General features: G+C 38.7%; 1 protein-coding gene across 1 annotated transcript in view; it reads left to right on the forward strand.

Moving 5' to 3' along the window:
• The window catches only part of LOC149802769 (uncharacterized), an 86,278-nt gene that overhangs the window by 9,048 nt on the left and 49,923 nt on the right, over nucleotides 1-27,307 (forward strand). Inside the window, exons 2-4 of the mRNA XM_089953830.1 lie at nucleotides 11,738-11,774; nucleotides 13,032-13,208; nucleotides 17,347-17,511. Coding sequence (XP_089809956.1) covers nucleotides 11,738-11,774; nucleotides 13,032-13,208; nucleotides 17,347-17,511 — 379 coding nt within the window. The remainder of the gene's footprint in view (nucleotides 1-11,737; nucleotides 11,775-13,031; nucleotides 13,209-17,346; nucleotides 17,512-27,307) is intronic.

Raw genomic sequence — 27,307 nt, forward strand, 5'->3', positions numbered from 1 at the left:
GGAATAACTCTGTCTTTTTTATGTTGCTTCTTTTTAAACTGTAGGAATCGGAAATAAAGCGCGCTTTCTTCCTACAATAGGTGCACATATGAAGAGATAAGGATTTTTTAACAGTCTTATTAGAAACTTGATACATATAAGTTGTGTCAGATTGGCATTTGGAAGTTTTCCTAAGAGACAGATTATTTTAGCAAGCAACTGCTGAGAGGAAGAGCTATTGACAAATGAACATTTGTGAGTTAAGGAATAATTGTCAGCATTTTCTAAATGTTTTGACCTTATGCTCATCAAGGTAGGTATTAACATCACTGTGGACGAAGTTCTTGAACTCTTCAATCAATGTGTCATTGATGTAAATAAGGGACGTAGAGGACCTAGTATAAACCATTATGGAACCCCCTCGTTCAGACACTGACTATCACTCATGATTCTGAATATTAAGTCTTCGAATTTGTATACGAAAGAGGAAAATCAATCAAAAGGTGTGTGCGTGTGTGTATGAGATTTTGATTTTTAACGTATCTTTAATACTTTATCAGCCATATCGCTTTGACGTTCTGCAGAGTGGCAGTTTATCGTGATGTCTAGCACTGGGGCATCATGCCACATGTCCTACCTAGTCACATTATCCTGACATCAGGCGGACCAGTTCTAACACTAGCCTCTTAATGCTGAGCGCCAAGTGAGGCAGCTGCTAGTACCATTTTAATGTCTTTATCATGACTAGGCCGGGGTTCGAACCCGCGACCTCCCGCATCAGAGGACGACGCTCTGCCCACTGGGCTATTTAAATAAACAAAACTTACAATCTAGGATCTGAGTCACCTTTCTGGACAACACACATGAAATACATCATAAAAGCATACCTCTCTCCCCATCCTCCCCAACCTCAACAAAAACAATTTTAAAAAATGGAAGATTGGGTTTTCAACATGGGATACAAACACGTTTTAATGTGTTTCTAATAGATCTTCGTAAAATCAGACAAATATCAGACTTGAGTAATTATACAAATTGAAAAATCGAGAAGTGCTTTTAAAGAGCCTCTGTCTAGCATTTTTATGTAGTTTAGTTCCTTTTCTAACACTTCATCTGACCACCCTGATTCGAAAAGAACATCCCGCTCTTTGTCTAGCCAAGTTACATGTGTACATTTAAAATCCGAAGGGGACCATTCACAGACAATGGGAATTACCAGTACCTTACCTACTGGGCACATTTATGGACAAGAATTATACGGACAAAAGGTTGGGCCTGTATATTGACAAGGGAAAGTTAAACATAGGTTTGTATAGGAACAATATGAATGGAACAGCGTGACGTCATGGAGACTGTCAACAATGTTGCAAGTGCCTGAGCTCATTCGGGAAAAATAATGACAGCGGGGAAATAAAAGCCATAACACGTGGCGGGGCGGGAACATATAACTTAATATAACGCCTGGCGGGGCGGGAAATATAACTTATATAAGGCCTGGGGGAGCGGGCCATATAACTTTATAGACATAGACCAATAAACAAATACACAAACGTAACACAGACACAAACATTGCCTGGCGGGGCGGGAATCCGTACCGTTCATACAAAAAGCAAAAACATCGCCTGGCGGGGTGGGACATATAACTTTATGGACAATGTATCGCCTACCAAACAATCCATAGTGATGAGGGTGCTAATCTAAACTAAATTTTCATTAACAAATACAACACACTATCACATTATCTACTATTAATACATTGTGGAGAAGGAAATTGTTTATCTACAAGACACACCATTACCTACAATCATCTCAGCAAACGAGTTAGTGGTTATAGTCACACTACTCCACATCCACACAAAACAAACACATTGAGCGGGACAAGAGTTGTGTTTGTTAAGGGAAAAAACAAACACACAAACACATATAGACATACACGCGCACACAAACAAAAAACACACGCAAACAAAAGACACACACAAATGAACGCGTGCGTACAAAAACACATACATGCACACACGTTTTGTTTAGAAATAAGGTTTTCTTTAAGAGAAAAAACAAACACATTGAGTAGGGACAAGGGTTTTATTGCTAAGTGAAAGAAACACATACAAACGTACGCTCACAAACAAACAAAATACAAACACACAAACGAACGCGTGCATACAAAACACATACACACACTTTTTTGTTAAGAGATAAGGTTTTTGTTAAGAGAATAAACAAACACATTGAACAGAGACAATTATTTTTTGTTAAGGGAAAGAAACAAATACAAACATATACAAATGTACCAGCGCACACAAACTAAATGCACACACTAACAAAATACACACACACAAATTAATGCGGGCATACAAAACAGATACCTACACATATTTGTTAACTGATAAGCTTTGTAAAGGGAAAGAAACAAACAAACACATACAAACGTACGCGTTCACACAAACAAAATACACACGCAAACGAAATACACACACAAATGAACGCGTACATACAAAAAATCACACACATATACACACGGACGTTTTGTTAAGGGATACAAAAATTCTTAAGGGAAAGAAACAAACACACAAACAATAAACGTAAGCGCGCACATACACGCACATTTTTGTTAAGAGATAAACTTTTTTGTTAAAGGAAAGAAACAAACACAAAAAAACATACAAACGTACGCGCGCATATACAAAAATTACACATAAACAAAATACACACACAGACGTACGCGCGCATACATACACACAAAAACAAACACACACACGCACACAGAGAGAGAGAGACACACACACACATTATTGAGCTTCAGTTGAACCGAGCAGGAAATCTCGTAGCTAACTATACATAAGTTATATATAGATTTGAATAGTCAGCTGAGCTAGTCTATGTGATCCGTCATGCTTTAGAATAGTTGTGTATTTATGGACATATGTGTAAGGATACTGTAGCTATGCTGATTAAATTTTTTGCGTAGATTTAATGTCTGTAAATGTGTCTCTGTCATGTTCCTTTTCTACGTCCTAGGTTAGAGACAGGGTTATAGACATAGACAGAGACATAGACAAACAAACAAATACATCAATATGACAAAGAGAGAATGAATATCTTTTTCGAGGCAATGGATTGAAGTGAACCACGGTTATTTATAGTGGAAGAGTGGATCGAAACGGATTGAGTTCTTTCACCAAACTTAACACGCGTTACAAAACTCAGTCACAGTGTGGAGTTTGCTTTCGAATTTTAAGAGACCTACCTGTGATGTCACATTCCCTATAGAGGGGCGCTAACGTCTGTGTACAGTGAATCAATGCGACAGAGTTAGAACATGACGGAAACTACGAGGACGATAAATTGGGGTGCACCGGTCGTGGAATCCAGGAGTGATGGCATAGCAATGGCTACAATAACAATGACAGTTCTACTCCCAGAAGAGAACGATTTTGATTGGAATTTAACAGATTTTCTCTCTTCACAAGAATTTGTTCCGGTACCAGTATCGTCTCCGCTGTCTCCTTTCTTACCGCACGTCGATAATTTTAAACAGAGGCAGAAAGAAGAATTGGATAAATTTTTGCAACAGCAGGAAGAAGCAGAACAAGCCTTTTTCATTCAGCAGCAACATCAGCGAGAAGAAGACGCAATAAGAAAACGAGAAGGAAAGAAAAGCAGAGGATGAACAAGATCTAGGAGAGAAGGAAGTGAGTGAAAGTCAAACGGTGACCGTACCCCTAGACATTTTGGCAGAGTTAAGGAGTCTGAAAGAAATGTATCAGACTTCTATAATATGACCCAAGAGAAAAAGAGCTTCCCGATCCAAACAGTCCAGCCCCATCAATACAACTACTACGCCTGAGATACCATCCCTAGTGATTTCTACCAAATCATCTACAGCAACAGGCCCAGAAGTAGACCTTGACCGGGGAAAGGGATAAGACAATTAAAGCTCATTACTTCCCGTTCCTGAGTTTGTTTATTAAAGGACAAAAAACAAATACCCAAAGGTCCTCTTCATGGCCTCCCATTTCTCTCGAAAAGAAACTACTTCATGTGTGCCAAAATCACGTAAAACTTAAATCACTTTTCCCCATCACGGGCGTGTGTGAATGCGTGAGTAGAAAAAACAAAAGACACGTTTTTCTTTCTGGTCTATTCTCTGGTACAAATTACAATCCAGCTTTGAGGGAATACACTGACCCTTTATATAGGGAAACCCTGGCCTTGCATTGATATATAGGAGCCAGTGACGTTTAAAATGTACTCATTTGATATTTTGCAATCAAGATGAAAGGATCGCATGGTTTCGTGAAGAAAGGAAAATAAAGCAAACGTGACCTATCGCCTCGCACAGCAGCTGAAGTATTGGCTCAGATCTATGCCAGTGATTTTGAAGATGACATGAGTGAGCCAGAATCCAGACTCAGAGAGTCAAAGTCAAACCAAAGTCCACGACAGTAACCCCTAAAAACTACTACCACATTCTAGAGATGGATAAACGCTCCTTTAGAAAATTTAGAACGAAGGCTTTCACCTACACTGTAAGATGTAAATAGTTCAAGTAGTGTGTAAAACTTTGACAGAGTTTGTAACCAAGATGAAAGGATGACACTCTTCCAAGGAGAAAGCAGAAACCCAGCTACAATGACGCTCCGTGTCACAAAATACTTTTCAAAATGTGCTGGTAGAATTTTGTACTAGCGATCTTGAAGATATGATTGTCTCATATCCAGTGCCATTTGCATTACACGGTGGGACTAAAAGACTGAGAGAAACGAACGCTGCTGAATCTGATAGAATGACAGAACCAACAAGACTAGCGAAGAAAAAAGTTCGTTTGGTACGTCATGAAGATTATTTTTCACGGTCTAGTAGCCCCAAATGTGATACGCAGAAAAATTGAAAACGATGATATGCACCTAAATGGTTGCTATTTCTTTGTTTATTAAATTTTGGTACAAGCGATATGTGTGTAAGCGAAAGCTAACACACACACACACACACAAGCTCTCTCACACACACATGTACGCACGCACGCACACAAGTGTTACTGCGTTGGGTGACAGTGTGTCTGGAGACTAGCGTTTTGAGAGAAGGTCAGACAGAATTAGCATTACAGAATAAAAGAATGGTAAACAAAAAGAAGAAAAAAAGCAGAAAAGAAGCACAACATTTTTGGTTCTTTTATTTTCTGCGGTATTATAGGACAAATATATTGAAGACAGCCATACATTCTATGTGAAAATGTTAATTATTTTCATTCATTTTATCAATTTCATAGAATGTTAGTGTGATATTTATTCTCGACTGACTGCTTAACATTTGCAGTATATTCCAAATTGAAGACCTGTCCAGTGTTTTGCAGTACACGTTGCAATGGTGCAAAGTTTTCACAAATCTAAGAGCGGGGAAAAAGGTAATAAAAAGAGCAGCACTGAAACGCGCCTTGTTTTTTCGACATTCCGAACTGAGAGAAAATAGGTCAAACATTGTTACATTTTTCTGAACGCATGTTTTAGTTTTAGAATTCAGAGTTAACCATAAGCAGGGTTATGCAGTGCATCTTCCTTGAAAAAGTCGTGCGTTTGTTTCCTTTCTGAAAAACGGTAAATCTAATGCTAGAAAAAAATAAATCCCATGACACATTGCAGTGCAAATTAAGGATACCGCTAAGATACCTGAATTTTACAAGCTCGTCAACTCAAGATTTTATTTCATCCAACGATTTGCTGTTTACCATTTTTAAGGGTGTCAGTTTTTGAGAAAGAAAATTACATGACAAATGGAATAGATTTGGTAACTATGGTGACTACTGGTCACATTTTTGGAGAGGTATCTTCAAATTGGAACAAATAGCATTAGGATTTCAAACAAAACTAATATGACGGACAGACAGACAGACAGACAGACAGACAGAGAGAGAGAGAGAGGGAGAGAGAGAATGTTATTCCTACTGTAAAATTATCACGACACTTACATTTGTTTTTATGGTATATTTTCCTTAAGAAAGATTCAGAGAAACTTATTCCACTTAGATAATAACGTCCATAGAAAAAAAAACACCATTATAAAATTGTGTGTGTGAGTGTTTGTGTGCGTGCGCGTACGTGTGTGAGTGCATGTTTTTGTTTGTGTGCGTGCGCGTAAGTGTGTGTGTATGTGTGTATTTTTATATGCGAGCGTGCGCGTACGTGTGTGTATTTTTGTTTGTATTTGTGTGCGTCTCGTACGTGTGTGTGAGTATGTGTGTATGTGTGTATTTTCGTTTGTCCCTATAAAACTTCCTTTGTCCTTATTCAATTCATTTCACCTACCCACCTGTCTACACTAGCGCATAATCAGGACAGCCACTTGAAACATTGTTAGCAGTGTCCAGTACCGTGAAGTCATTGAAGCTAGAAATGAGGTTTCCTGGCGGGAAAATACGTAATTCAATTTACGTAGAAACGCTGACAGAAATCAGTTCACCGTTAGAATTCAAGGAGAATGGACGGATTCAAGTGTAGGAATTTATATGGGACAGTTATTTATCCCAAAATACCAGGAATATACATTAAATACGATATGATTGCAAGAGAACAACATAATATTTACAGTCAACAATGAATGAAGAGGATAAAGATATCCAGAGAGTGAAAAATGTCCTGCAAGATCTGTTGATTTTACTAGAAAATTACAACACTGCTATATATCATAAACTAGACAGAAACCACAATTGTACTTTTACAGCTGAAACACGTTACTATATTGTGTCAGACCGAGAAGTCAAGCAGGTCAAATGAGAATCAAAGATAACGGACAATAGCATAACAAGTATTTTAGAGAACTAAAGGAAATAAGTAAAAATAATCTTTTCCGAGTCAAGAGTCAACAAGTAAAATACATTGACAACATAACCAGCTACATAAAAACAGAACCAAAAAAGATTGTCGGATTCATTAGTAAAGCAATGGAAACGTTCTGGCACGCAAGAGATCTAAGAGTGTGCCAAGACAACACAGATTATCAAAAAACGTAGAGAGCAAGAAATACTTAAAACTTCAAAGAAACCCAAGCTAGAGACAGGAACGATACGTCCAGAGGACCACATCAAATTCCTGCAGGACATGATGAAGAAGAACAAGAAAACATACATTTTTAAAAAGATAGGAGAAGCCTGTCTAGCAGACGACAATGAAAATGCAGATATTTTAGTAGACTACCTTTGGTGAGGATCTCAAACAAAGCAACTGGTGATGAATGCAGCTTGACTTTAATGCAGTTGCGACTCCAGACTATACCAGGAAATAGTAATGGAGGACACAACACTGTGTGGCAGTTTTAAAAGGAGAAGAAACTCATAAACGTTTGAAAGAGTGGAGTGAGTAGAAAAAAATGCTATCAAGAGTCCACTATATTGGTTAGTGTGTTTTTGTATCTTATTTTTAAGAAAGTACCAAAGTTGAACACATTCATGTGTAATGGTTCAGCCAACAATGGCAAAACCTCTTGGACGGACCCAGTATTGGGGCTGACACAATACGTCGGATACAGTGCCAATGATTCGCGCTTTTGCTTTGCTGAATTAGCACACTCCAAAGTCGGTTTGATAAACGAACTCCGTTTTCACCGTGACACTTTGGACATATACAAGCAACTTGGTGAAGGGAAGGATTGCATGGTTCCTATCAAGAATAGTGGGTTAGGATCGGCTGATTCTCAACGATTTATAATTACTGTCAACCAAGAACCATGGGCTGCCTGTCCAGAAGATAAAGAAGCCATGGAATAAAGGAGCTTTATGTTCGACTTCCGTAGCAAGAGTGATTCTTTGAATAATCAAAAACTGAAAAAATCCCAACAGTGGTGAAGGGGTGTTTCACGGTTATTCAGGAATGTTTAGTTGACAAAAACATTCCATCTAATGGAGAAGGCAAGTTGAAATGACTTTACAGATCTGTTTTGGAAAACAGTGAACGAATTGCTACTACTGATTGAACTTTGACATCACAGATTCCGAACTTGAGATTACAGGTGAGTTTGAAACTCTGATTTACTCAGCCACATTGTCAGTTACGCCGGTACCGCCAGTAAGTCAGGTACCGCAACCAGCTGGGCGGATGAACCGGCTGAATTACACGTGTGAAACTTACAGTACGTTAGGTGAATGTGCAGGTACGAATGATATTTATAATATCTTGTGTAACAAGTGCGGACTGATTCGACAATGTAGATGTGCGTATGTGTGTGTGATTTGGAATTTTAACGTAGCTTTAACAATTTTTCAGCCATATCGCTACGATCTCTGCAGTGTGGCAGGTTTTAGTGATGTCTAGCACTGAGGCATCATGTCGTGAGGTCCCACCCAGTCACATTATCCTGACACAGGCCGACCAATCCTAACACTAACCTCGTAATGCTGAGGACCAAGCGAGACAGTTGTTAGTACCATTTTTTGTAAGTCTTTGGTATGACTCGGCCGGGGATGAATCCACGACCTTCCGCACCCGAGGCGGACGCTCTTACCACTAGGCCACCGGAGCGGTTGTACATGTGCGAATGAGATAACTACATGTGTGCTGTGCGTGTTTGAACGTGAATGTAATGGAGGAACAAATTGTCAGTTGTACAGTATTTAAAAAGATATAATGGTAGAATTAGAGAGTGAAGAGCCAGAAGGAAAGGGAGGAGTTATTGAAAATTTTTTGATGAATCACTTTTTGAGTTGTAATTCTTGAATAAATATTTAATTTACAAATTTAAATATCGTTTGACTTTAAATGACAACTTGTAGAACACTGCGTAGATCATGTCTCTGTTCCAGCTTTTTATTCTTTCGTTCGGTCTTGTGTAAACGTTTCCAGAAGATTTAGCCAGGGCAATGTTCAAGGTCTTAACATCAATCATTTTCATGGTAATGAAATTTTCATGCAAGTTCTTGTCGATAACGAGAATATCACCTTTTAATTGATCAATGCCAATCTTTCCATCAGTGATATCTTTAGATATAGTCGTACGTTTGTATGTGTTTGTGTTTGTTTCTTTCCCGTAACAAAAAGACTCTTGTCCTTGCTCAACGTGTTTGTTTTCTCTCTTAACAAAAACCTTATCTCTTAACAAAACACTGTGCATGTGTGTATGTATGTATTTGTGTGCGCGCGTACGTTTGTATGTGTTTGTGTGTCTGTTTCTTTACTTAACAATACAACCCTTGTCTCTGCTCAATGTGTTTTTTTCTCTTAACAAAATCCTTATCTCTTAACAAAAAAGTGTATGTTTTTGTATGCACGCGTTCGTTTGTCTGTGTATTTTGTTTGTGTGTATTTAGTTGGTGTGCGCGTGTACGTTTGCATGTGTTTGTATGTTTTTTCCTTAACAACCCTACCCCTTGTCCCCGCCCAATGTGTCTGTTTTGTGTGGATGTGGAGTAGTGTGACTATAACAACTAACTCGTTTGCTGAGGTAATTTGTAGGTAACGGTGTGTCTTGTAGAAAACAAATTTCCTTCCCCACAATGTATTAATAGTAGATAATGTGTGTTGCTTTGAATAAAACTTTTTTTTTAGATTAGCACTCTCATCACTTTGGGTTGTTTGATAGGTGATTCTATCTTTATAAAGCTATATTTCCCGCCCCACCAGGCGATATTTTGGGGTTTTTGTTGTATGAACTGTACGGGTTCTCGTCCCGCCAGGCCATGTTTGTGTTTGTGTTATGTTTGTGTATTTGTTTATTTGTCTATGTCTATAAAGTTATATATCCCACTCCGCCAAGCGTTGTATAAAGTTATATATCCCGTTCCGCCAGGCGTTATATCAAGTTATATGTTCCACTGCGCCAGGCGTTATATCAAGCTATGTGTCCCGCTCCGACAGGCTTTATATCAAGTTATATGTTCCACTCAGCCAGGCGTTATATCAAGCTATATGTCCCGTTCCGCCAGGCGTTATATGAAGTTATATATCCCGTTCCGCCAGGCGTTATATCAAGTTATATGTTCCGCTCCGCCAGGAGTTATATCAAGCTATATGTCCCGCTCCGCCAGACATTATATAAACTTTGCCTTGTCCATATACAGGCCCAAGCTTCTGTCCGTATAAATCTTGTCCGTAAACGTGCCCAGGGGTCTGGTAATGGTAATTCCCATTGTACGTGAATCGTCCCCCTTCACTACTATCGCAACAGCCTATATTGCCCCAATTCTACCTCGACCTTTATCTAGGTGTATTTAAGCGATAATTGGTTGTTAAAACCGTATTTTTGTTCCTTATTTTAAACCACATTCCAGTGAAAAGCAGAGGTAAAGTTTTAATGGCAGTGTGCACGAAGTTATTTCTATACAGTATTATATGTATTTGCTGTCATTTGTCATATCAGTTCAGTCAGACATCTGAAAAGACAGGGGGTGATGCAGCATACACACTGTGTGCCTTGCGGACAGGAGTGAATCTATTATGTACAATCAAACTAATAAGTGTGCAAAAGCGCACACAGTAAAGTAGTCGTAAATGCCTTGTAGGCGAGAAACGACTTTAGTTAAATCAGCCAAACACCAGTTCATCTACGTTGTAGGCAGTCGTACCTCACTCCTACCTTTACCTATGTTTATGTGTAGTGAGGCGATAACTGCTGCCTGAACCGCCTTTGCTTTTATTATACTTAGAATATTATAAAATTTATAATAAAGTGTGTTAAATACTCTTTGATTTAGAGGTTTTATTATTGCTTAGAATTTCCAGGAGAGGAAGCCGGACCGGACCAGTATGCAACTATAATGCCTTTTAGTCTTCGCACATAAAGACAAAAAAATCGAACACGGAACAAAGTGCATTTAAGCGAACTAGGACCTTGTAAATGACCTTTATGGACAAAGTAGGTTTTTTTTCTTGAAATAGAATTCTGGTACTGTATATAAAATCTAGACATGTGTGGTCAGTAACCTGGAGTGGCACTGAACCTTGACCTATTTGACACAGAAGGCAAAAGTTCAGGGTAATTCATCTTAACTCCAAGGCTCATTCATCGTCTGCAAGACAGTTTTAATTTTGCAGTCTGATATGCCAAACGTTATAAAGTTCACATGGAAGATCAGAACAACAACGTAAATACCATTTTCTTCAATTCACGTTTTTTTTTGTATACATATCTCTTTAACTATTTGCAGAGATTTTAAGTTATGTTAGATTGCGTGTAATGTTTAATTTCTTGCTAACTGGCGTACTGTACTTAACTGGGGGATAACGAAATAGCTATAATAATGAAGTTTTATTACAAGGTCGTTAAAACTTGGCCTACATTGAGAAACCAGATCATCACCATTTTTTCACCATTTGATTTTGTCGTGTTGTGTTTCGTACCCTGACCTTCATCATACTTGTACATAGTTCGTTTGAGATAGCCAAGGTACGTTTATTCAATGGTTAGCATGGCTGAATTAATGTTTCGGGTTTAAATCAAACCTTGACCAACACGTATCGGCTAATCTAATGAACCTCTGATCAGCTGTTTTAATCTTATGCCACGCACTAAATAATCGTTTATGTGCTGATTTGCCGTTGAGCACTAATATAACAGTTAACCTGTTCAATTAACTTCTTTCAGGTAGATAATTTTGATTCTACTCTTAATTTTGGTTAAAGGTATTACGATTTAGCAAGCGCATAGGAATATCAATAAAGTGAAACTGCTATAACAAAGATGTGTAAAATAGATAACATTTTAAGGGAAGTTTTCCATGACAGGCGTTTTTCACCTTAAACAAATTAGATATCAATATCCATTTTTATTTCAGTGTGAAATCGGAAGTGGAGTAATAAATGGAGTGTGTCGTAAGTAATGTTTTATTGCAGCTTAGATTTGAAAAAAATCAGACTCAAGTTGAGTCCTTAGTTAAATTTATAAAAACTTACGCAATCTTGCTAGTAGTTTTTAGTAAATTTTTTTAAGGCATTGGGGTTGTCAGACATGACCACGAAATCTATTTTGATAAAAACAGTCAGTTACTATCATACAAGTATGACAATAGATACACTAAAGACAAGTCAAACGACTGAAATAGAGCGTCTAGAAAAATTGTTTTTAGAAGATATATCTAATCTTTAAGACTGGCACATACATATTTGGCTCTCATATAAATATTTGTCTAAAGCAAATTGAAAGAAAGTAAAACAAAGTCAAGTAGGCATACAGACAGACAAATATTACTCTTCCTTATGATATAGTCAATGATATAGTAATGTCAGCCCATCCGTCCTTGTGTCTGTTCGTTACCACATCTTTTTTAAAAATGTTATAAGTTTCCCATTTGAGACTATCTCTGAGAAGAGTGTCATTATTGGTTCCCACACTTTTCGTTCGTGATGATGGTGTAACCAAAAATTAAATGTACAGTATGCATCTTAGGCCAATCTCTTGGGGATGCGGGTCGTGTTTAGGATGAGGTTAGATAGTTGGAATCTGCAGTGAAAGGATGGGGTTTTGTAATGGCAAGTCGTTTATTTGTCCTAGTATTGTAACTTGGTTAATAAAATGATGCGTGTCACGGTAAAAAAAAAAAAAAACCTTATAACAATTTCATTTCTGACTCCATTCAAAGTAAACATGTTACATTCACTCAAGGAAAAAATGTTTATTCTTTAACATATGAAACATATATGAGTGATTTGTTTCTTCTTGTTGTTATTATGGGTATTATGCCACTTTTCAGCACACAATAAGCTATAGATGGCAGCTAGTATATTTGGTTGAGGAAGAATCCTTCAAAGAACCACAAACCCACGGAAAACTACCGGCAAGTATTCTCACGTACCCACACTGGCCGAGCGTGAGACTCGAACCTACGCGGACAGAATTGATATGTAAAGGCGAACACATAAGACAAATTGGAATACCGAAGATCCTTGGATTCTTTTAATAAGGTGATTTGATAATGATGTTTACCATTAAGTTATGATAAATTATGCAATAAATTGTTCTCAGTGAAGGATATTAAACACTTTACTTCGTCTAGAGGCATCACCCATCCAACCACACATCCATTGATCTATCCAAACATCCAACCATATTTAACTCTACTAATATTTCAGAAAAATGTGGACCTGGATCATACTATCTTGATAACCGAAACAGCGGTGGTTTACAGGAGTGTGTAAACTGTCCATACGCAACTTACCAGGACTTGTCGCAACAGTTCTCCTGTAAGAATTGTCCGACGGGAACAAATACATCCTTCACAGGCGCCTCCAGCATTTTACAATGTGATGGTATGTCAAGGAAATGTTTTGTGCATTTATCACTGTATTGTAAATGTGTCTATATCAGCTATTACAATATAAGCTAAGCTTCATATTGGACTGAGCATAACTTATTGGTATCTATAAAAGAGTAAAAAATAACTGTTTCAGTAGGAATATATATTAATGATAATTTGAAAATAAAATAACTTTATTAAGGTCATACAGCTTGCTCTCTTTTCAAACGTTGGTAGGAGAACATTTTAAGTTCAGTGCGAAACCCACTGGTTAGAATTTTTTCTCAATTGTACCAACAAATCTTGAAATTTAGCAAACATTTTATGATCCATAGTCTTACTTGAAATTTATCACATAAATAATAACAAAAGTTTCTTTAAATATTCGTGTCTAAAATGCACGTACAATTCTTTGAGACAAAACAGTATGAAATTACAAATCACATTGCTAAATCAGTCCCTAATCAAGTCACATAATTCAGGCTTGACGACATCTTGTTTTCTCTATAACCCTGCATTTTGGTAAGACAGATGAACGTTTCAAAAAATATAAAGGAGTCATGGGAGTGTACCTCAAAAAAATGTCGCTCTACGTCACTCAAACGCATTTTAATTGTACATCGAATTTAGCAAAATATAATCTGTCCGTCACCAAGCGGATTTCTAATATGGCTTTGCGTCCATCGTGCGTAATGTGTCGATCATCCGTATTTGACGTATTAAGCAGATTCTGTCAAACAATTGGGTTATTTTTTAACTATATCTAGCAGAGAGCAATATGGCAGGAAGCGCTTCCACGTTTTGTTGCGAACGATGCCTTTCTCGATCGAATTACAAAAGCATAAAAATCTTTAAACTATATTATCTTCCAAACCCGTTACAAAAGTTCATCTAATATGATAGAAGCTTCGTGGCATAAATGATTTACGTATTTTTTTTTACAAAAAGATACCAATTCACCATTCAATGAGGCTTCAGTTAAACAAACAAGTAATCAAACGAAAAAGATTTACAAAAAAAGACATTCTATTGGTAACTTAACAACATTTAACCATAATTAACAGATATATATGCTAGCATAATTGTCTTTCCATACTGTACGCATGATTCAGATTAGCATCCAATATGGCCACTGTATAACAATATTGTTAAAGAAACAACTTCAAAAGACATCTTTCCGAAAGCATACTTACTAGAATTTCACTTACAGGTCATCTAATAAAGCAAATTTTCGTCAATATTGTACAAATAATTCCTTTCACTACAAAATATGGCAAAAATAACAAAAACATAACGGTATTCAGGTGTAAATTTCGTAACTATAGAAACGTGAAGAATTCTGGAAAGAATGCCTCATATTAATCCACATTTACTGGCCAGCTGCTTTGCTTTTGGTCATTAGATAACTGTGAATCCGTGTACAACATTGTACGGGAGTGCACTTTATGGACAATTTAAAGTTATCGGTTAAATTTAAAGACAAACGTATGAGTATAACACTGGACAACAAATTTTTACAAAAGTCATGTTACTGAAATAAAATTAGTCAATTCTTATCAATTTTTATGTGCTGAACACGAATATGACAGTCAAATTGCAAAATTGGCTCTAGTTTTTTTGTAATCTGCAAGAAATTAATGTTTACATAACGAAATGCATTCCAATAGTAAAAGGTCAACTGTAATAGCCTACCTATAAAAAATCAAGTCATTGACTACATCTTAGATTTCTTCGCCTGTCTCTTGTACAGCTGTTCGGGAGCATCTCTGAGGAGTGTCCAGCAGTAGTCAGCCAGCATTGTAGTGGACCATTTTCCCTGGTATCTTTGTTCCATTGTTGCGATATCTTGATGAAAACGTTCGCCGTGTTCATCACTAACAATACCACAGTTGCTAGGAAAGAAATCCAAATGGGAATGAAGGAAGTGAATCTTTAGAGACATATTGCAGCCAAGTTTCTTATACTTCATCAACATGTCTTCTACTAGTTCCTTATAGTTTTCTGCCCTAACATTTCCGAGGAAGTTTGTAGAAACTAGGCGAAAAGCATTCCATGCTTGTTTCGCGTCACCTTCCAGCAAGTTGTTGAACCGGTCATCTTTGAAAAGCTCTCGAATCTGAGGACCCACAAAAACTCCCTCTTTAATCTTTGCTTCGCTGAGTAAAGGGAATTTTTCATGCAGGTATCGGAATGCTGGCAAAGTCCGGTCAATGGCTTTCACGAAGTTCTTCATCAAACCTAGTTTGATGTGAAGGGGTGGTAGCAAGATTTTCTGAGCCTCAACCAGAGCTGGGTGTTGGATATTCTTCTCTCCAATGGCTACATTCTGCCTGTGAGTCCATTCCTTCCTCATGTAGTGCATTTCCCTTGCTCGGCTATCCCACTCGCATAAGAAACACATGTATTTTGTATATCCTTGCTGCAGTCCCATTAAAAGGGCAACTACCTTCAAATCACCACAGAGGTGCCAGCTGTACTTGTTATACTCAATGGAATTCAGTAGCTGCCTTAAGTTATCGTATGTCTCTTTCATGTGGACAGCATACGCTACTGGAATAGATGGAAGAATGTTTCCATTGTGCAAAAGCACAGCCTTGAGACTCAGTTTCGAAGAGTCCACAAATAGTCTCCATTCTTGTGGGTCAGGAGTGATTTTTAAAGCATTCATGAGGCCCTCAATATCGGAACAGAATATCAGATTACTTTCCTTTCTGAAGAAAGGCTCCAATTGCTGGTGGCGCTTTCGATATGCAATAATTGTGACATCTTCTTCTAGAAGATTCCATTGTTGGAGTCTTGATCCTAGCAATTCTGCCTTGTTCTTTGATAAGTCCAAATCACGAATCAAGTCATTTAGTTCTTCCTGTGTTATTCTGTGTGGGGTTGATGATGCACCACAGTGAAAATCTGGATCACTGCATGCTGATGGACCAGGAGAAGAACAGGTCGACTCACCTTTGTCTTCGTCAGATGAATCAAGAGAATATTCTGCTGGAGGTTCTGGAATAGGAAGTCCCTCACCATGTGGAACTGGTCTCAATGCAGACGGAATGTTTGGGTAGACTATTCTCGACTTCTTTCGCTTCGTTATTCCGCCGGAAAGAGGAGGAACCAAGCAGAAGTAACAGTCATTTAGGTGGTTGCTTGGCTCTCTCCACACCATTGGGACTGCAAACGGCATTGATGACCTTTTGCAATTCAACCACTGTGAAAGCTGTGTTGTACATGTAGCACAGCATATATGCGGAGCCCAAGGCTTGTCTTGGTCACCAACCTTGCATCCGAAGTAAAGATGATATGCCTTCTTCACTTGAGAATTGATACTTTTCTTCTGGTTGGCAAATGTCACTTCCCCACAAATATAGCAAAAATTGTCCGCGGTATTAACACACTTTCGAGGCATTACTGTTCTTTATTTTACGTAAATGGATAAAATAATAAGTTTTATGTAACAGTAGCTTGAACTGTCTCGCACAACGTCTAAAATATTTTAAATGCTGAACCTATCTGATTGGGCTTTATATAGTACACTGCTTACGTCAGCTTCAGCAGCCGCCTGGCATTAGTATAATAGGCCTACACATGTATAGTACACTGCTGACGTCAACTTACTTCAGCAGCCGCATGGCATTAGTATTGCATTGCATCAGAAAATGATGCAATCAACTGTGGATGATGTGAGCATGATGGTATTATGCAATGTTACATCATTATTCCGGATGTTGCTGCAGTCCTACTGGAGAAATTTACACAGTGAAACATAGAAAATGAGGTATATGAATATCTTCAAAACGAGAGCCAATACAAATTTTTCACGGTTATATTCGTGTTCGGCACACCAAAATACTACAGATTAGGGCCTTTTCAAGTCAGTAATGATTTCACTGTTGACCAGTGTAATCAACCAGCATATTAAGCTTTTTGCAATCCAGAAAGACACACGTCCGTTCTCTCCAAATAAATCCAGCAACACAGACAGACAGGCAGACAACACACACGTGTATACTCAAACGGCGAGGCAACTCGCGTATATAAATGTTCTTGAAACTGCAGCAGTTTAGTTTCAGGAAATAGTTATTTGTATGTTAGTTTGCAAAAGACATACGTGTTAATAATCTTAAATATAGCAAAATTATTTTCATTTTATCCAGTTACAACCGCTTGCGCTGCGGGCTCTTTTCGCAACACCTCGGGAAATTGTCAAGTATGTCCTCTTGGAACATATCAGTCATCCACAGGACAGACGTCTTGTTTTTCATGCCCGAGTGGTACAACCACACTCCAGACTGGTTCCACTTCCTCTTCACAGTGTGTTGGTAAGAAATTATTGTACTTTAGACTATATTAAATATTTTAGTCACAAGTTTTGTAGATTGTTTTGATTTTTAGGAACACACCAGTCATACTCAGGGCAGACGTCTTGCATTTCATATCAGTTAGGTACAATCACACTTAAGACTGGCTCCACTTCCAGCATACATTGTGTCGGTAAGGAATTTGTAACCTAGATTATAATAAGCACTAATTATTAGCAAATTTTATTAAATATTTATCTACAAAGTTTAGCGATATTATTTTAAATATTTCCAATACTTCGACGAAAGGAAACAAGAAGTCACAGAGCATTTCCCAATCAACCGATCGATGAATTTGAAACGCTTTGTCATAATCACTTTTCTGTTGAATCAAATGCCTTTCAAAATGTACATATGGATTATTCAATTTAATATAGTTCAACTCAACCCATTATTTATGTGTTATGCATATTTGATTTAATTTATATTTGATTTAAATTAATTATCTGTTTGTCAGTTTTAATTTTTTTATTTATTTCATTACATGTTATAGTAATGTAATTTTGTTTACTGGAAATTGATATTTTCCAAAATTAGTTTGACCTGACTGTTTTGTCGTAAACACCGAACTTTGTATCTACAAGCTGACCTAGTTCCTGACCTTGATTGAGAATCAAGTAAAGAACTTCTTCTTTTAAAATTCATTCTTAATGTTTGAATGATAATAGCGGAATCGAGACCGACTGTGACTAAGTGACTTTAGACGTAAATAGCTTTTACGATGTTCTAGAAATTCTGTTTTTATCGGAGGGTTGACCCTCATTCGGACATCTATTTTGCGCAGTTGTCAGGTTTTATACGGATGTTTAGAGAAATAATCTCAGTTGGGCATTTTACCTTTAACACTGAAAGGTGTTTTGTTGTGACCAGTTAAGTTTATATTTTCTTCTTAAAATCTAAGTTCTTTTCCCTCATATTTACCTTGTTTTTCCAGTGAAACAATATTTGTTAAATTTTACAAACCTTGTTGTCTTCACTTTTTCTTTGTTACTGTTTATTAGAGCCTAAACACGTAATATAGGCATCTTTCGATATGCAAGTGAACTACTCATCGAGCGTGCGGGGAGCGCATACAAGAACCCATCTTTTGTCATTGCCCTCACTGTAGCAAGATTCCTGGAGGACGTGAACAAATCTGTCGAAGACCGAACACAATGGCCGATTTCGCTCAATGGATCTTAGACCCTATTGACAAGATGTGGAATGAGGAGGAGAACGAACCTTACGGAGATTATCAACGCTATGCCACGGTGATGGCTCACAATTTCTCGGGATACAATGGGCAATATCTTCTAAAATGTTATACGGAAGAAGGCACCGAATGTCCTAAAGTCACTTTGAATGGAGCAAAAATCATTTCCATGTAAGTGGAACAATAGCAGTTTAAAACTTCGATGAGTTATGTGGCCATGTCATTGAGCCGAATGCTTAAAATGTTTGGAATGACAGAAACGACCAAAAGGCTGTTGTCCGCACTTTTTAATACTGAAGTCAATCAAGATGGCATTCTGTCAGATTTGCATGATGCTCGCTACTACGACCCCGACAACATGCTCACCGAACAACGAGACGCTTTCTCCCCTTGTACCAATCTCACGCCTCGAACCCCTTTCACTTTGAGAAAGAAATATTAAAGTCCTGTCGATCAGACTTAGACATTTTACGGCGTTTCTATTGAAAATTTCGAGAACTGTTCATGGAACACGGAGTGATCGATCCCTTGCCAAAGCGTGTTCCTCAGTGTACCGCAAACGTTTCATGCCCGAGAAGACCCTGACTGTCATCCGCCCTCAAACGAACAATTTTATCAAACGCCTTTACTCGATGATAGTTCTACGCTGGCTACATTACTTGTGCGACAAGAAAGACAAATGGCTCTAATATGCCCGAAACAAGGAGGCGAAAAGATCATAAATTATTTGGTAGATGGCTGAGACGATTAATACCCAAGATTGTGTGAGAGTTTAATGGTTGCTTGTTTCAAGGATGTTTGATCTGCTACCATCAACGTGACACTACAACTCATTTTTTACAACTTAGCATGGAAGACGTGTCAATGTCCACTTGTCAGGGTCGCTTAAAGTTAGAACAGCAAGGATGCAAAGTCGTACAAATATGGGAACACGAATACGACCATGGTTTTTAAACCTATCCTGAGTGTAAACGCATCGTAGAAAGTTACAAGCTGATGGACCCTCTGGACCTACGGGATAGTTTTTAGGAAGAATGGACGAATGCAACCTGTTTGAAAATAGAAGAAATTAAATATCTGGACGTGTCTTCGCTGTATCCTTACGTGTGCAAATATTGTCACTTTCCCTCAGGGCACCCATAGTTGCTGACGAAACACATTGACGTGGAAAACATTCGACAATACGAAGAATTGATTAACTTTAAAGTCTTGACTTCCACGGACTTGTACCATCCCGTTTTGCCTCACCATTGCCAGTGCAAACAGTTTCTACTGTGCCGTACTTGTGCCGTAACGTGCAACCAATGTCCACTTTGTCATCACACTTAGGAAGAACTTGCCGTGACAGGAACGTGGGTCAGCATGGAATTGTTCAGAGTTCTAGACCTGGGATACCACTTATCAGAAGTGTACACAATTTACTACTTTCCAAAGACAGAACAGTACCACAAGAGTGACGAGACTCAGAAAGGCATTTTGCAGACTACGTGGATGACTTTTCGAAACTGAAACAAGAAGCCAGTGTTTATCCTTACTGGTGCCAAACTCCCGAAGACCAAATCAAATTCAAAGAGAAATACTTTGACCAGGAAGGTATCACTTTAGACCACATCGAGAAACACAAAAGAAGGCGATCGTTTGCCAATTGTTTGTGGGGGAAAATGGGACAACGACCGTGTTTACCCAAAACAGAGTACTTGTCAGAAACTTCACGTTATTTCCAGACGATTCACGACAAAACCACATACATGAAACACGTGGACGTTATTCATGAAGACTTGATCCTGGTCAGTTACGAAGAAGAACTTGAGTTTGTACAGGACGAAGAATTTGGAAATGTCATCATTGCGGCTTACGTGACAGCCCATGCTCGTTTAAACTTGTACGAAGCCGTACACCAGTTAGGAGACCGTGTGCTGTATCTTGATACGGATAGTTGCATCTACATCAATCGCCTAGGTCACCGTCACCCTGAAATCGAAGGAGACCATTTAGGAGCCTAGACGGATGAGCACCCAGATGACACGATTCTAAGTTTTGCTAGTGGCGGTCCTAAAGGTTACGGCTACGAATACCTGGACAAACAAAGAGAAGTGCACACCGAGTGTACTGTGAAAGGATTGACTCTAAATCATTGCCCCAATCAACTGGTGAACTTTGGTGTGCATAAAAAACTTGCAATACAGAGAAGATCAACATTTTAAAGTTATCACCTACGAACCTCACAAGATTGTAAGTTTACCCACACACCAAATTGTCAGTCAGCCTTTGCAAAAGTGTATCAGATCGTGTACCAGAAGCAACTGAGGCTTCCCAATCACTTCATTTTACCTTACGGACACGCCGATATTGGTCAGCATATAAAAAGGGAAACCATCCAAGTCCGATAGCTCAGTGCGACTGCAAACGCCAAGCTAGAAAGTTGAATTCTCTCAGACAGATACAATTCAAATTCAGTGATTATTAAGTAGAGTGCGATGCGGTGCCTTTCGATAGTAAGGCTGCCGTTCGCTACGACCGCGGTGATTCAGCACAACATCATGGAAACTTCGCTATCAGTATTACTTCACCTACCATGGAAAGTGATGCTATGCGTGTCAAACCTGACGGATGCGAAGGCGATGCCACCCGTTACAGTACACCTTATCACGTTACTGGTTTTCATCCTCAAAGTGATACTACCGTGCAGCCTCTACTCTACGCATGTCATCCATGCCTGCGTAAACTAATTTGGGTATTACCACCGGCTCATCGAAGTGAACTTGTGAAATCGGAATATTCGTTGCCTCTACGTTTGTCTGAATACTGCGACTTTGAACGTCGTTTTTAAACGTTCAAATGAAAGTGGCACAAGTATCTGGCAGGATCTGCTCACGACGAAATAGCCAGAGCTGGATTTTTCTACTTGGGCGAAGGGGATAGAGTCAAGTGATTCAGTTGCGGTGTGTCACATTCAGGAGTGTCAGCAGAAAGACTCGGTTTACCTGGAACATGTTTAATAGCCTCCGCACTGTCACTTCCTACCTTTAGTGGGATCTCAATATTTGGGGACTTCGTGTGGTGTGCGTCTTAGTGGCTTTTTTCTGAAATTTCGTTTACCAGCCAATTAATTGTGGACTAAATACGAACAGTACCTACCACAAAATCAGGAGGGTGGTTCCTTTAAATGTACCCGAGAGGTTCATTCTGTTAAAAGCGTTGCCCTTTCACCTCGATTCTTCTCTATCTCTACGAGAAAGAATGATTCGTCAACCTTTCTCCACTGAAGATGTTTAAGAAGATGTTTATATAGCTTGTAACTCACACCCTCACTGATGAGATGTCCGTGACTGCAAAAAGTTTTGGTTTCGATGCTTGGACGAAAGAAGTTTCTCAGTATGCCAAACATTTGTGATCACAAGTTCAAATGTTCAGTGAAAAATGTGACCGTTAAAACTATGTTAGCCACAGTGGCAGAAGAACCAACAAAAACCATCCCGTTCAGGACGGTACCGTCATTGGCATGCACACCCCCAAAACGCCATTCGGAGAAGACATCACTGACACTCTGCAAAGGGTAGAGTCATTACCAAGTGCTCCGAGACATTATTCTAAGGCAACAAACCTTCGTAAAAAATGTTGTACAATGACCTGTTTATATTCCACATTGATCGTTTTGGTGTGCATTTTATCGATGTTCTTAACCATTTGGTTTCTCTGTAATTTTGTTTTTTGTGTCAAATTTTAATGTTTTGAATAAACGTGTCTTGAAAAAGTATAAAATCTCTTGTCTTGTCTGTGTTCGTTTTTAACGTGTCAACACCATCACTATGGCTACCTCTGCTGCCTCTGATACCTCATCCTCGACTTTCAAAGTCATCGACCAAACGTTAGATTGTTCCAGTTGGGAGGCCATTCCTTTAATAAGTCGATTGCTGGACACAGCGGTTCAGGCGAAACTTAATTTGTCAAACGTTTGATCGAACATATATGATCGATCGTCCACGTCAGCGTATCGTGCTGTTTCAGGGTGGCAATCTGTGTACATCCTCCTCTGAGAATATCAAGGAGATTCCATCGTTTTTGTGGAAGGCATTCCTCGCGAAGACCACGGGATCGTGTCTAACCCCAATTAAACCAATATGGTAATTTTCGAAGACATGTTTTGAGAAGACAAAGAAGAAAAAAAACAGTGGTTCATGCGCAAAAGACATCACCTTAATGCCAGTGTAATTTACATCACCTAAAATTTGCTTCATCAAAGTAAAGCCCATCGCACGATTAGTCTCAACACTCATTACGTGGTGTTGTTTAAAAGCCCTAGAGATAAATTGCAAGTGCAAGTGTTTGCCAAACAGTTAGGAACACGTTGGCTGATTCATGCCATTCAAGCACCTCACGCCTAGTTACTCGTCGATTTAAAAACCACCACCCCTGATTATTTGCGATTTCGTACCCAGTTCTGTCACAACTTGTGCCAAGAAGGAGGGTCTGTCGAGTACACGTCCCCATCGACATAAAATAATCTATAAAAACCTCAGACACTTCTCGTGTGTTTCACATATCGTCAACATGACATCCCTTCAATCTCATCTTCCCGTCAAATTGATTCGCTCTTTGTATGACATTAGTCGCAAAACAATCCACAAATACGTGCTCGTGTCTTAGAAGCCAGTCCCAAGAAAGTCTTAACGATGGTTTTAAGGTAACATCTCGCCAATTTCTTCAAGGCATCATTCACATTCCTAATCAAAATCAAACGATTTTATGACAGAAACAAAGTAGCCTTGAAGTAACTGGCAGATCCCCGAATCGACACACAAACCGAAATGCCAATCATTTGATACTTGGAGATAGCGGTTCTATAGGAGATGTCATCATTCGCTGCTTCTTAAAATGTGATTCTACTGCCCCAGCAGTGACCCCCAAGAAAAAAGACTCTACCAACCAAAACGCTCAAAGAATACAAAAGGCAGTGGTGTCCAGGCCAGGTCACATCCCCAAAAGATGAAAAGTCCCCAGAAAAAGAAAAATACCAAGAAAAGATCCAAGAAAGCAGCTTCTTCACGGAAGAGAGGCCCTGCGACCTGGATGCATTCTTACATTCTCAAGCAACGACCTGCAGCGACGGTGTATGTGTCTCCAGTAGCCTCAAGTTCTTCCCCTCACCGCTGCTAACGATGCCAGCCAACCCCAAATTGACACTCGTCCTTCCCCATTTGATGCAAGAAATGGAAACCCGTGTCTCCAGGAACTTATCCTGCGGCGGTGACATCCTACTCCTCTGTAGTATCAATGGCGGCTGCTAACAAAGTATCTTCCTAAAATAAAAGTCCAAGAGAGAACGGGCATGTTACAGAGTTTACTGTAATTATCCAAGAAAGAACTATCCCGATTTAGTCCATTGCGAACCATTAAACGTCGAGTGTTGCCTGTCATAAAGTTGATACGACGTACCGACAATCAGTGGCAACGCATTCCACTATAAAAAAAAAACCGCGGCAGGCGATGGGTATCAGTGTGTTTGTGCTCCTGAACGAAAAAAGTTGTCACCTAAAATAAGTGCACACCACCAGCCCTCTTCTGTCACAAAAGGAAAGAAAAGCAAAGGACTCCCTCCTCGTTTAGCCAAACATTTATGTGTTTTCATTTCTGTCCAAAGCCCCTTCACCCATGCAAAAACAACTCATTCAAACAACTTAGAAAGAAGTCGTCGATACCGTGTTCAAATGTTGCCTGAATGTCTTGAAAGGAAGGATACCCTTGTCTCAACATCAGAAAGAACATTTAGCCTATCATCGACACGTTCTTCGCCAAATGGTGAAAACGAAAATACCCGTCCGTCAAAAGAAAAAGATGTCTGTACAAGGTTGACGAAGTTTGCCTGTGCTGTTATAACCCTTGGTGAAAGGTGTATTGGGAACAATGATTTCAGGACTCATTGGAGCTCATGCTTCATCCAGTGGTCCACGATTAAAAAAAAGACCAATAAGTTGAAAAGAACATCTTTGGTGAAAAGATCACATACGTGTACTTTGGAATCTGATAGAAGGACGAAAACTGACTTTAGCACCTTACAAACGATGGATGGAATTCCATCGCTGACGAGAACAACGCACCTCGCATTTACCTCCCAATCCTCATCTGGCCGGGATGTCCCAGTTACAACACGAATTGCAATCGTTGATGGATCTCAGCGATTTTTCAGGAAGGGAAACATGCAACGGTACGGCCAAGTGTTGTAACGACTTCGTCTTTTTCACCAGAAAGCTTTAGACGAAACAGCTCAACCGACTTTCAAACATTGTAAGACCCTGATGAAAAGTCCTTCACCACCACCACTGCCCCCAACGACCAAGACAGACGTAACAACACAGATGCCAGAGGAAGAATAAGCACGAAAAGTTTGTCAAACTCCATTAGCGGATCCCATCCCTATTAAGATGGTTGACCCTTCCCCCACTCCCAAACAACAAGAACTCAAAGTATGGGTTAAAAAATGATGACCAAACGTTATCGACACAAGTAGGAAAAGCAAGAACGTCAATTTACATCTTGCCAGGCTAAAGCTGATGCGAAAGCCGGAAGAGAATAGAAATTTTGAGAATGATTAAGGCAACACAATACCTCTTAGAAGAAGTGTTTAGAGGAGAAATGAAAAAGAAATAAGAAGAGTGTATAGAGAAATACAGAATTCAGAAACAACAACAGAGCGAGCAGCAGCAGAAGCAGCAACAACAGCAACGAAATAGGAGTCGGAAAAAGATTTTGTTGACTGCCGTGTGGACACCAAGAAGTTTTCATTCTCATTCCACAGAAGCAGGCCGTATCCTGTAGAAAAGCCTGCAGAGAGACGGGGACGTTACCCTAGACGTTAAGATAGATTGCCAGACCCCTAACAAACAAAACAGCCCTTTTCAGGGCTACCCCTCCACCAAAAATGTAGCAAAACATTACTACTCTATTGCCAAATTGGTGTATTTGTGTGTTGGTATCTTAGTGTGATTGTAGGTCAAGGGATATAACATTTGATTTCTCTGACTTGTAGAATAAATGTATGGGTGGTGATAAAAAGAGTGGAAGTGATTGTTTGGTTTGTGTGTGTTGGCAGTTAAAGTGTAAGGGGTGTTTTCCTTCACGTCTGTGCTTGCTCCAGGTATATAAAGCGATGCGGTCGTGAGTCTGGCTACTTTCATTCATGCCGTCATTCATTCATTCATTCGAGTCATAGCAGATACGTTGACAAGAGAACACCGTGCTTGCTTCATAAAAACAAAGGATGGAGGCCGAAAGCAGGATACACGTGTTTCCATGTGCAGCACTAACGAAGAATAAAAATGGAGCGTAGACGTGACGTGGAGAGCATGTAAACATGATCACGTGATCCTCTATTTCGCATTTATGCATTTCCGAAATTGCGAAATACTTAGTATAAATATGATGTTTAGTGAGAGAGATCGAGAGACAGATCGAGATATCGAGAGAGAGAGAGAGAGAGAGAGAGAGAGAGAGAGAGAGAGAGAGAGAAAGAGAGAGAGAGAGAGACAGAGAGAGAGAGAGAGAGACAGAGAGAGAGAGAGAGAGAGTCAGGAATTTTAAACACTTGATGTCAAGTTGTTTTCCTCTGTCATGACCAGTATTGATTTTTTTGAATTTTTGTGTTATTTGTTAAAATGTTCTTCTGATTATTTCGACTCTAAAATATTAATGCGTTTCTCTGGAAATATTATTGTTCTTACATAAATCTTGAACAAGAACACTTCTTGAAAATTTTATTTGGATTTCCAAGACCGGATGATTAATTATTTTGTTACTTCAAGGAAATGTAGACTTCAACACAGTATAGGTATATCATGCTTCATCGCCTTCCATCTTGGATTCTTCGTCGGACTTGAAATAATTAGAACATATTAATATTAGGACTTCGAAAACTTTATTCGTGGATTATTCTTTGATTATTTTTAGATTTGATTCTGGAAAGTTCATATATTATATTTTTTTTTACAGAATTTTTCCAGGGAAATAAATTGTTTGTTATATTTTTCAACGATTGTTGTTTTCACCCTTTCTTGCGATACTGTTTCTTCGAGTCTAAACACGTAACATAAGATTTGGGGGCTCCTCTGTGGTATTTTTGAATTTTGGATAGAATATTAAAGAAAACTTTTTTTAAAATTTAAATTGAACTAGGTTTTTGAAATCTTGGTGAAATCGGCAAGCTTTATCCAAAATGTCATCAAAAATAGAAATCTTTCTTTCAAATCATACCTAGGAAGAATTAGATCTTTTAAAAAAGATGAATTCATTCAACTTCCCATAAAATACGATCTTTCTGAGGTAATGGATTCTTTAACGAAACAAGAAATAATAAATATTTTGGTTCAGTATTTGGTAGAAATAAATGTTTTGGATAAAAGTTCTTTGGTTTCAGTCAGTAATCCTTTATCAGACTTTGACATAAACATGAAGGAATTAAAATTAAAATACAAGATCGAATTGGAGGTGAGGAAGCTGGAACTTCAGAAAGAAAGAGAAAAGCAAATGCAAATGTAATTGCAATTGAAGAAAGAATAAGAACAAATGCAA

The sequence above is a fragment of the Sinohyriopsis cumingii genome, chromosome 3 (genome assembly GCF_028554795.1).
Source record: "Sinohyriopsis cumingii isolate HCF-2022 chromosome 3, ASM2855479v2, whole genome shotgun sequence".
Classification (NCBI taxonomy): domain Eukaryota; kingdom Metazoa; phylum Mollusca; class Bivalvia; order Unionida; family Unionidae; genus Sinohyriopsis; species Sinohyriopsis cumingii.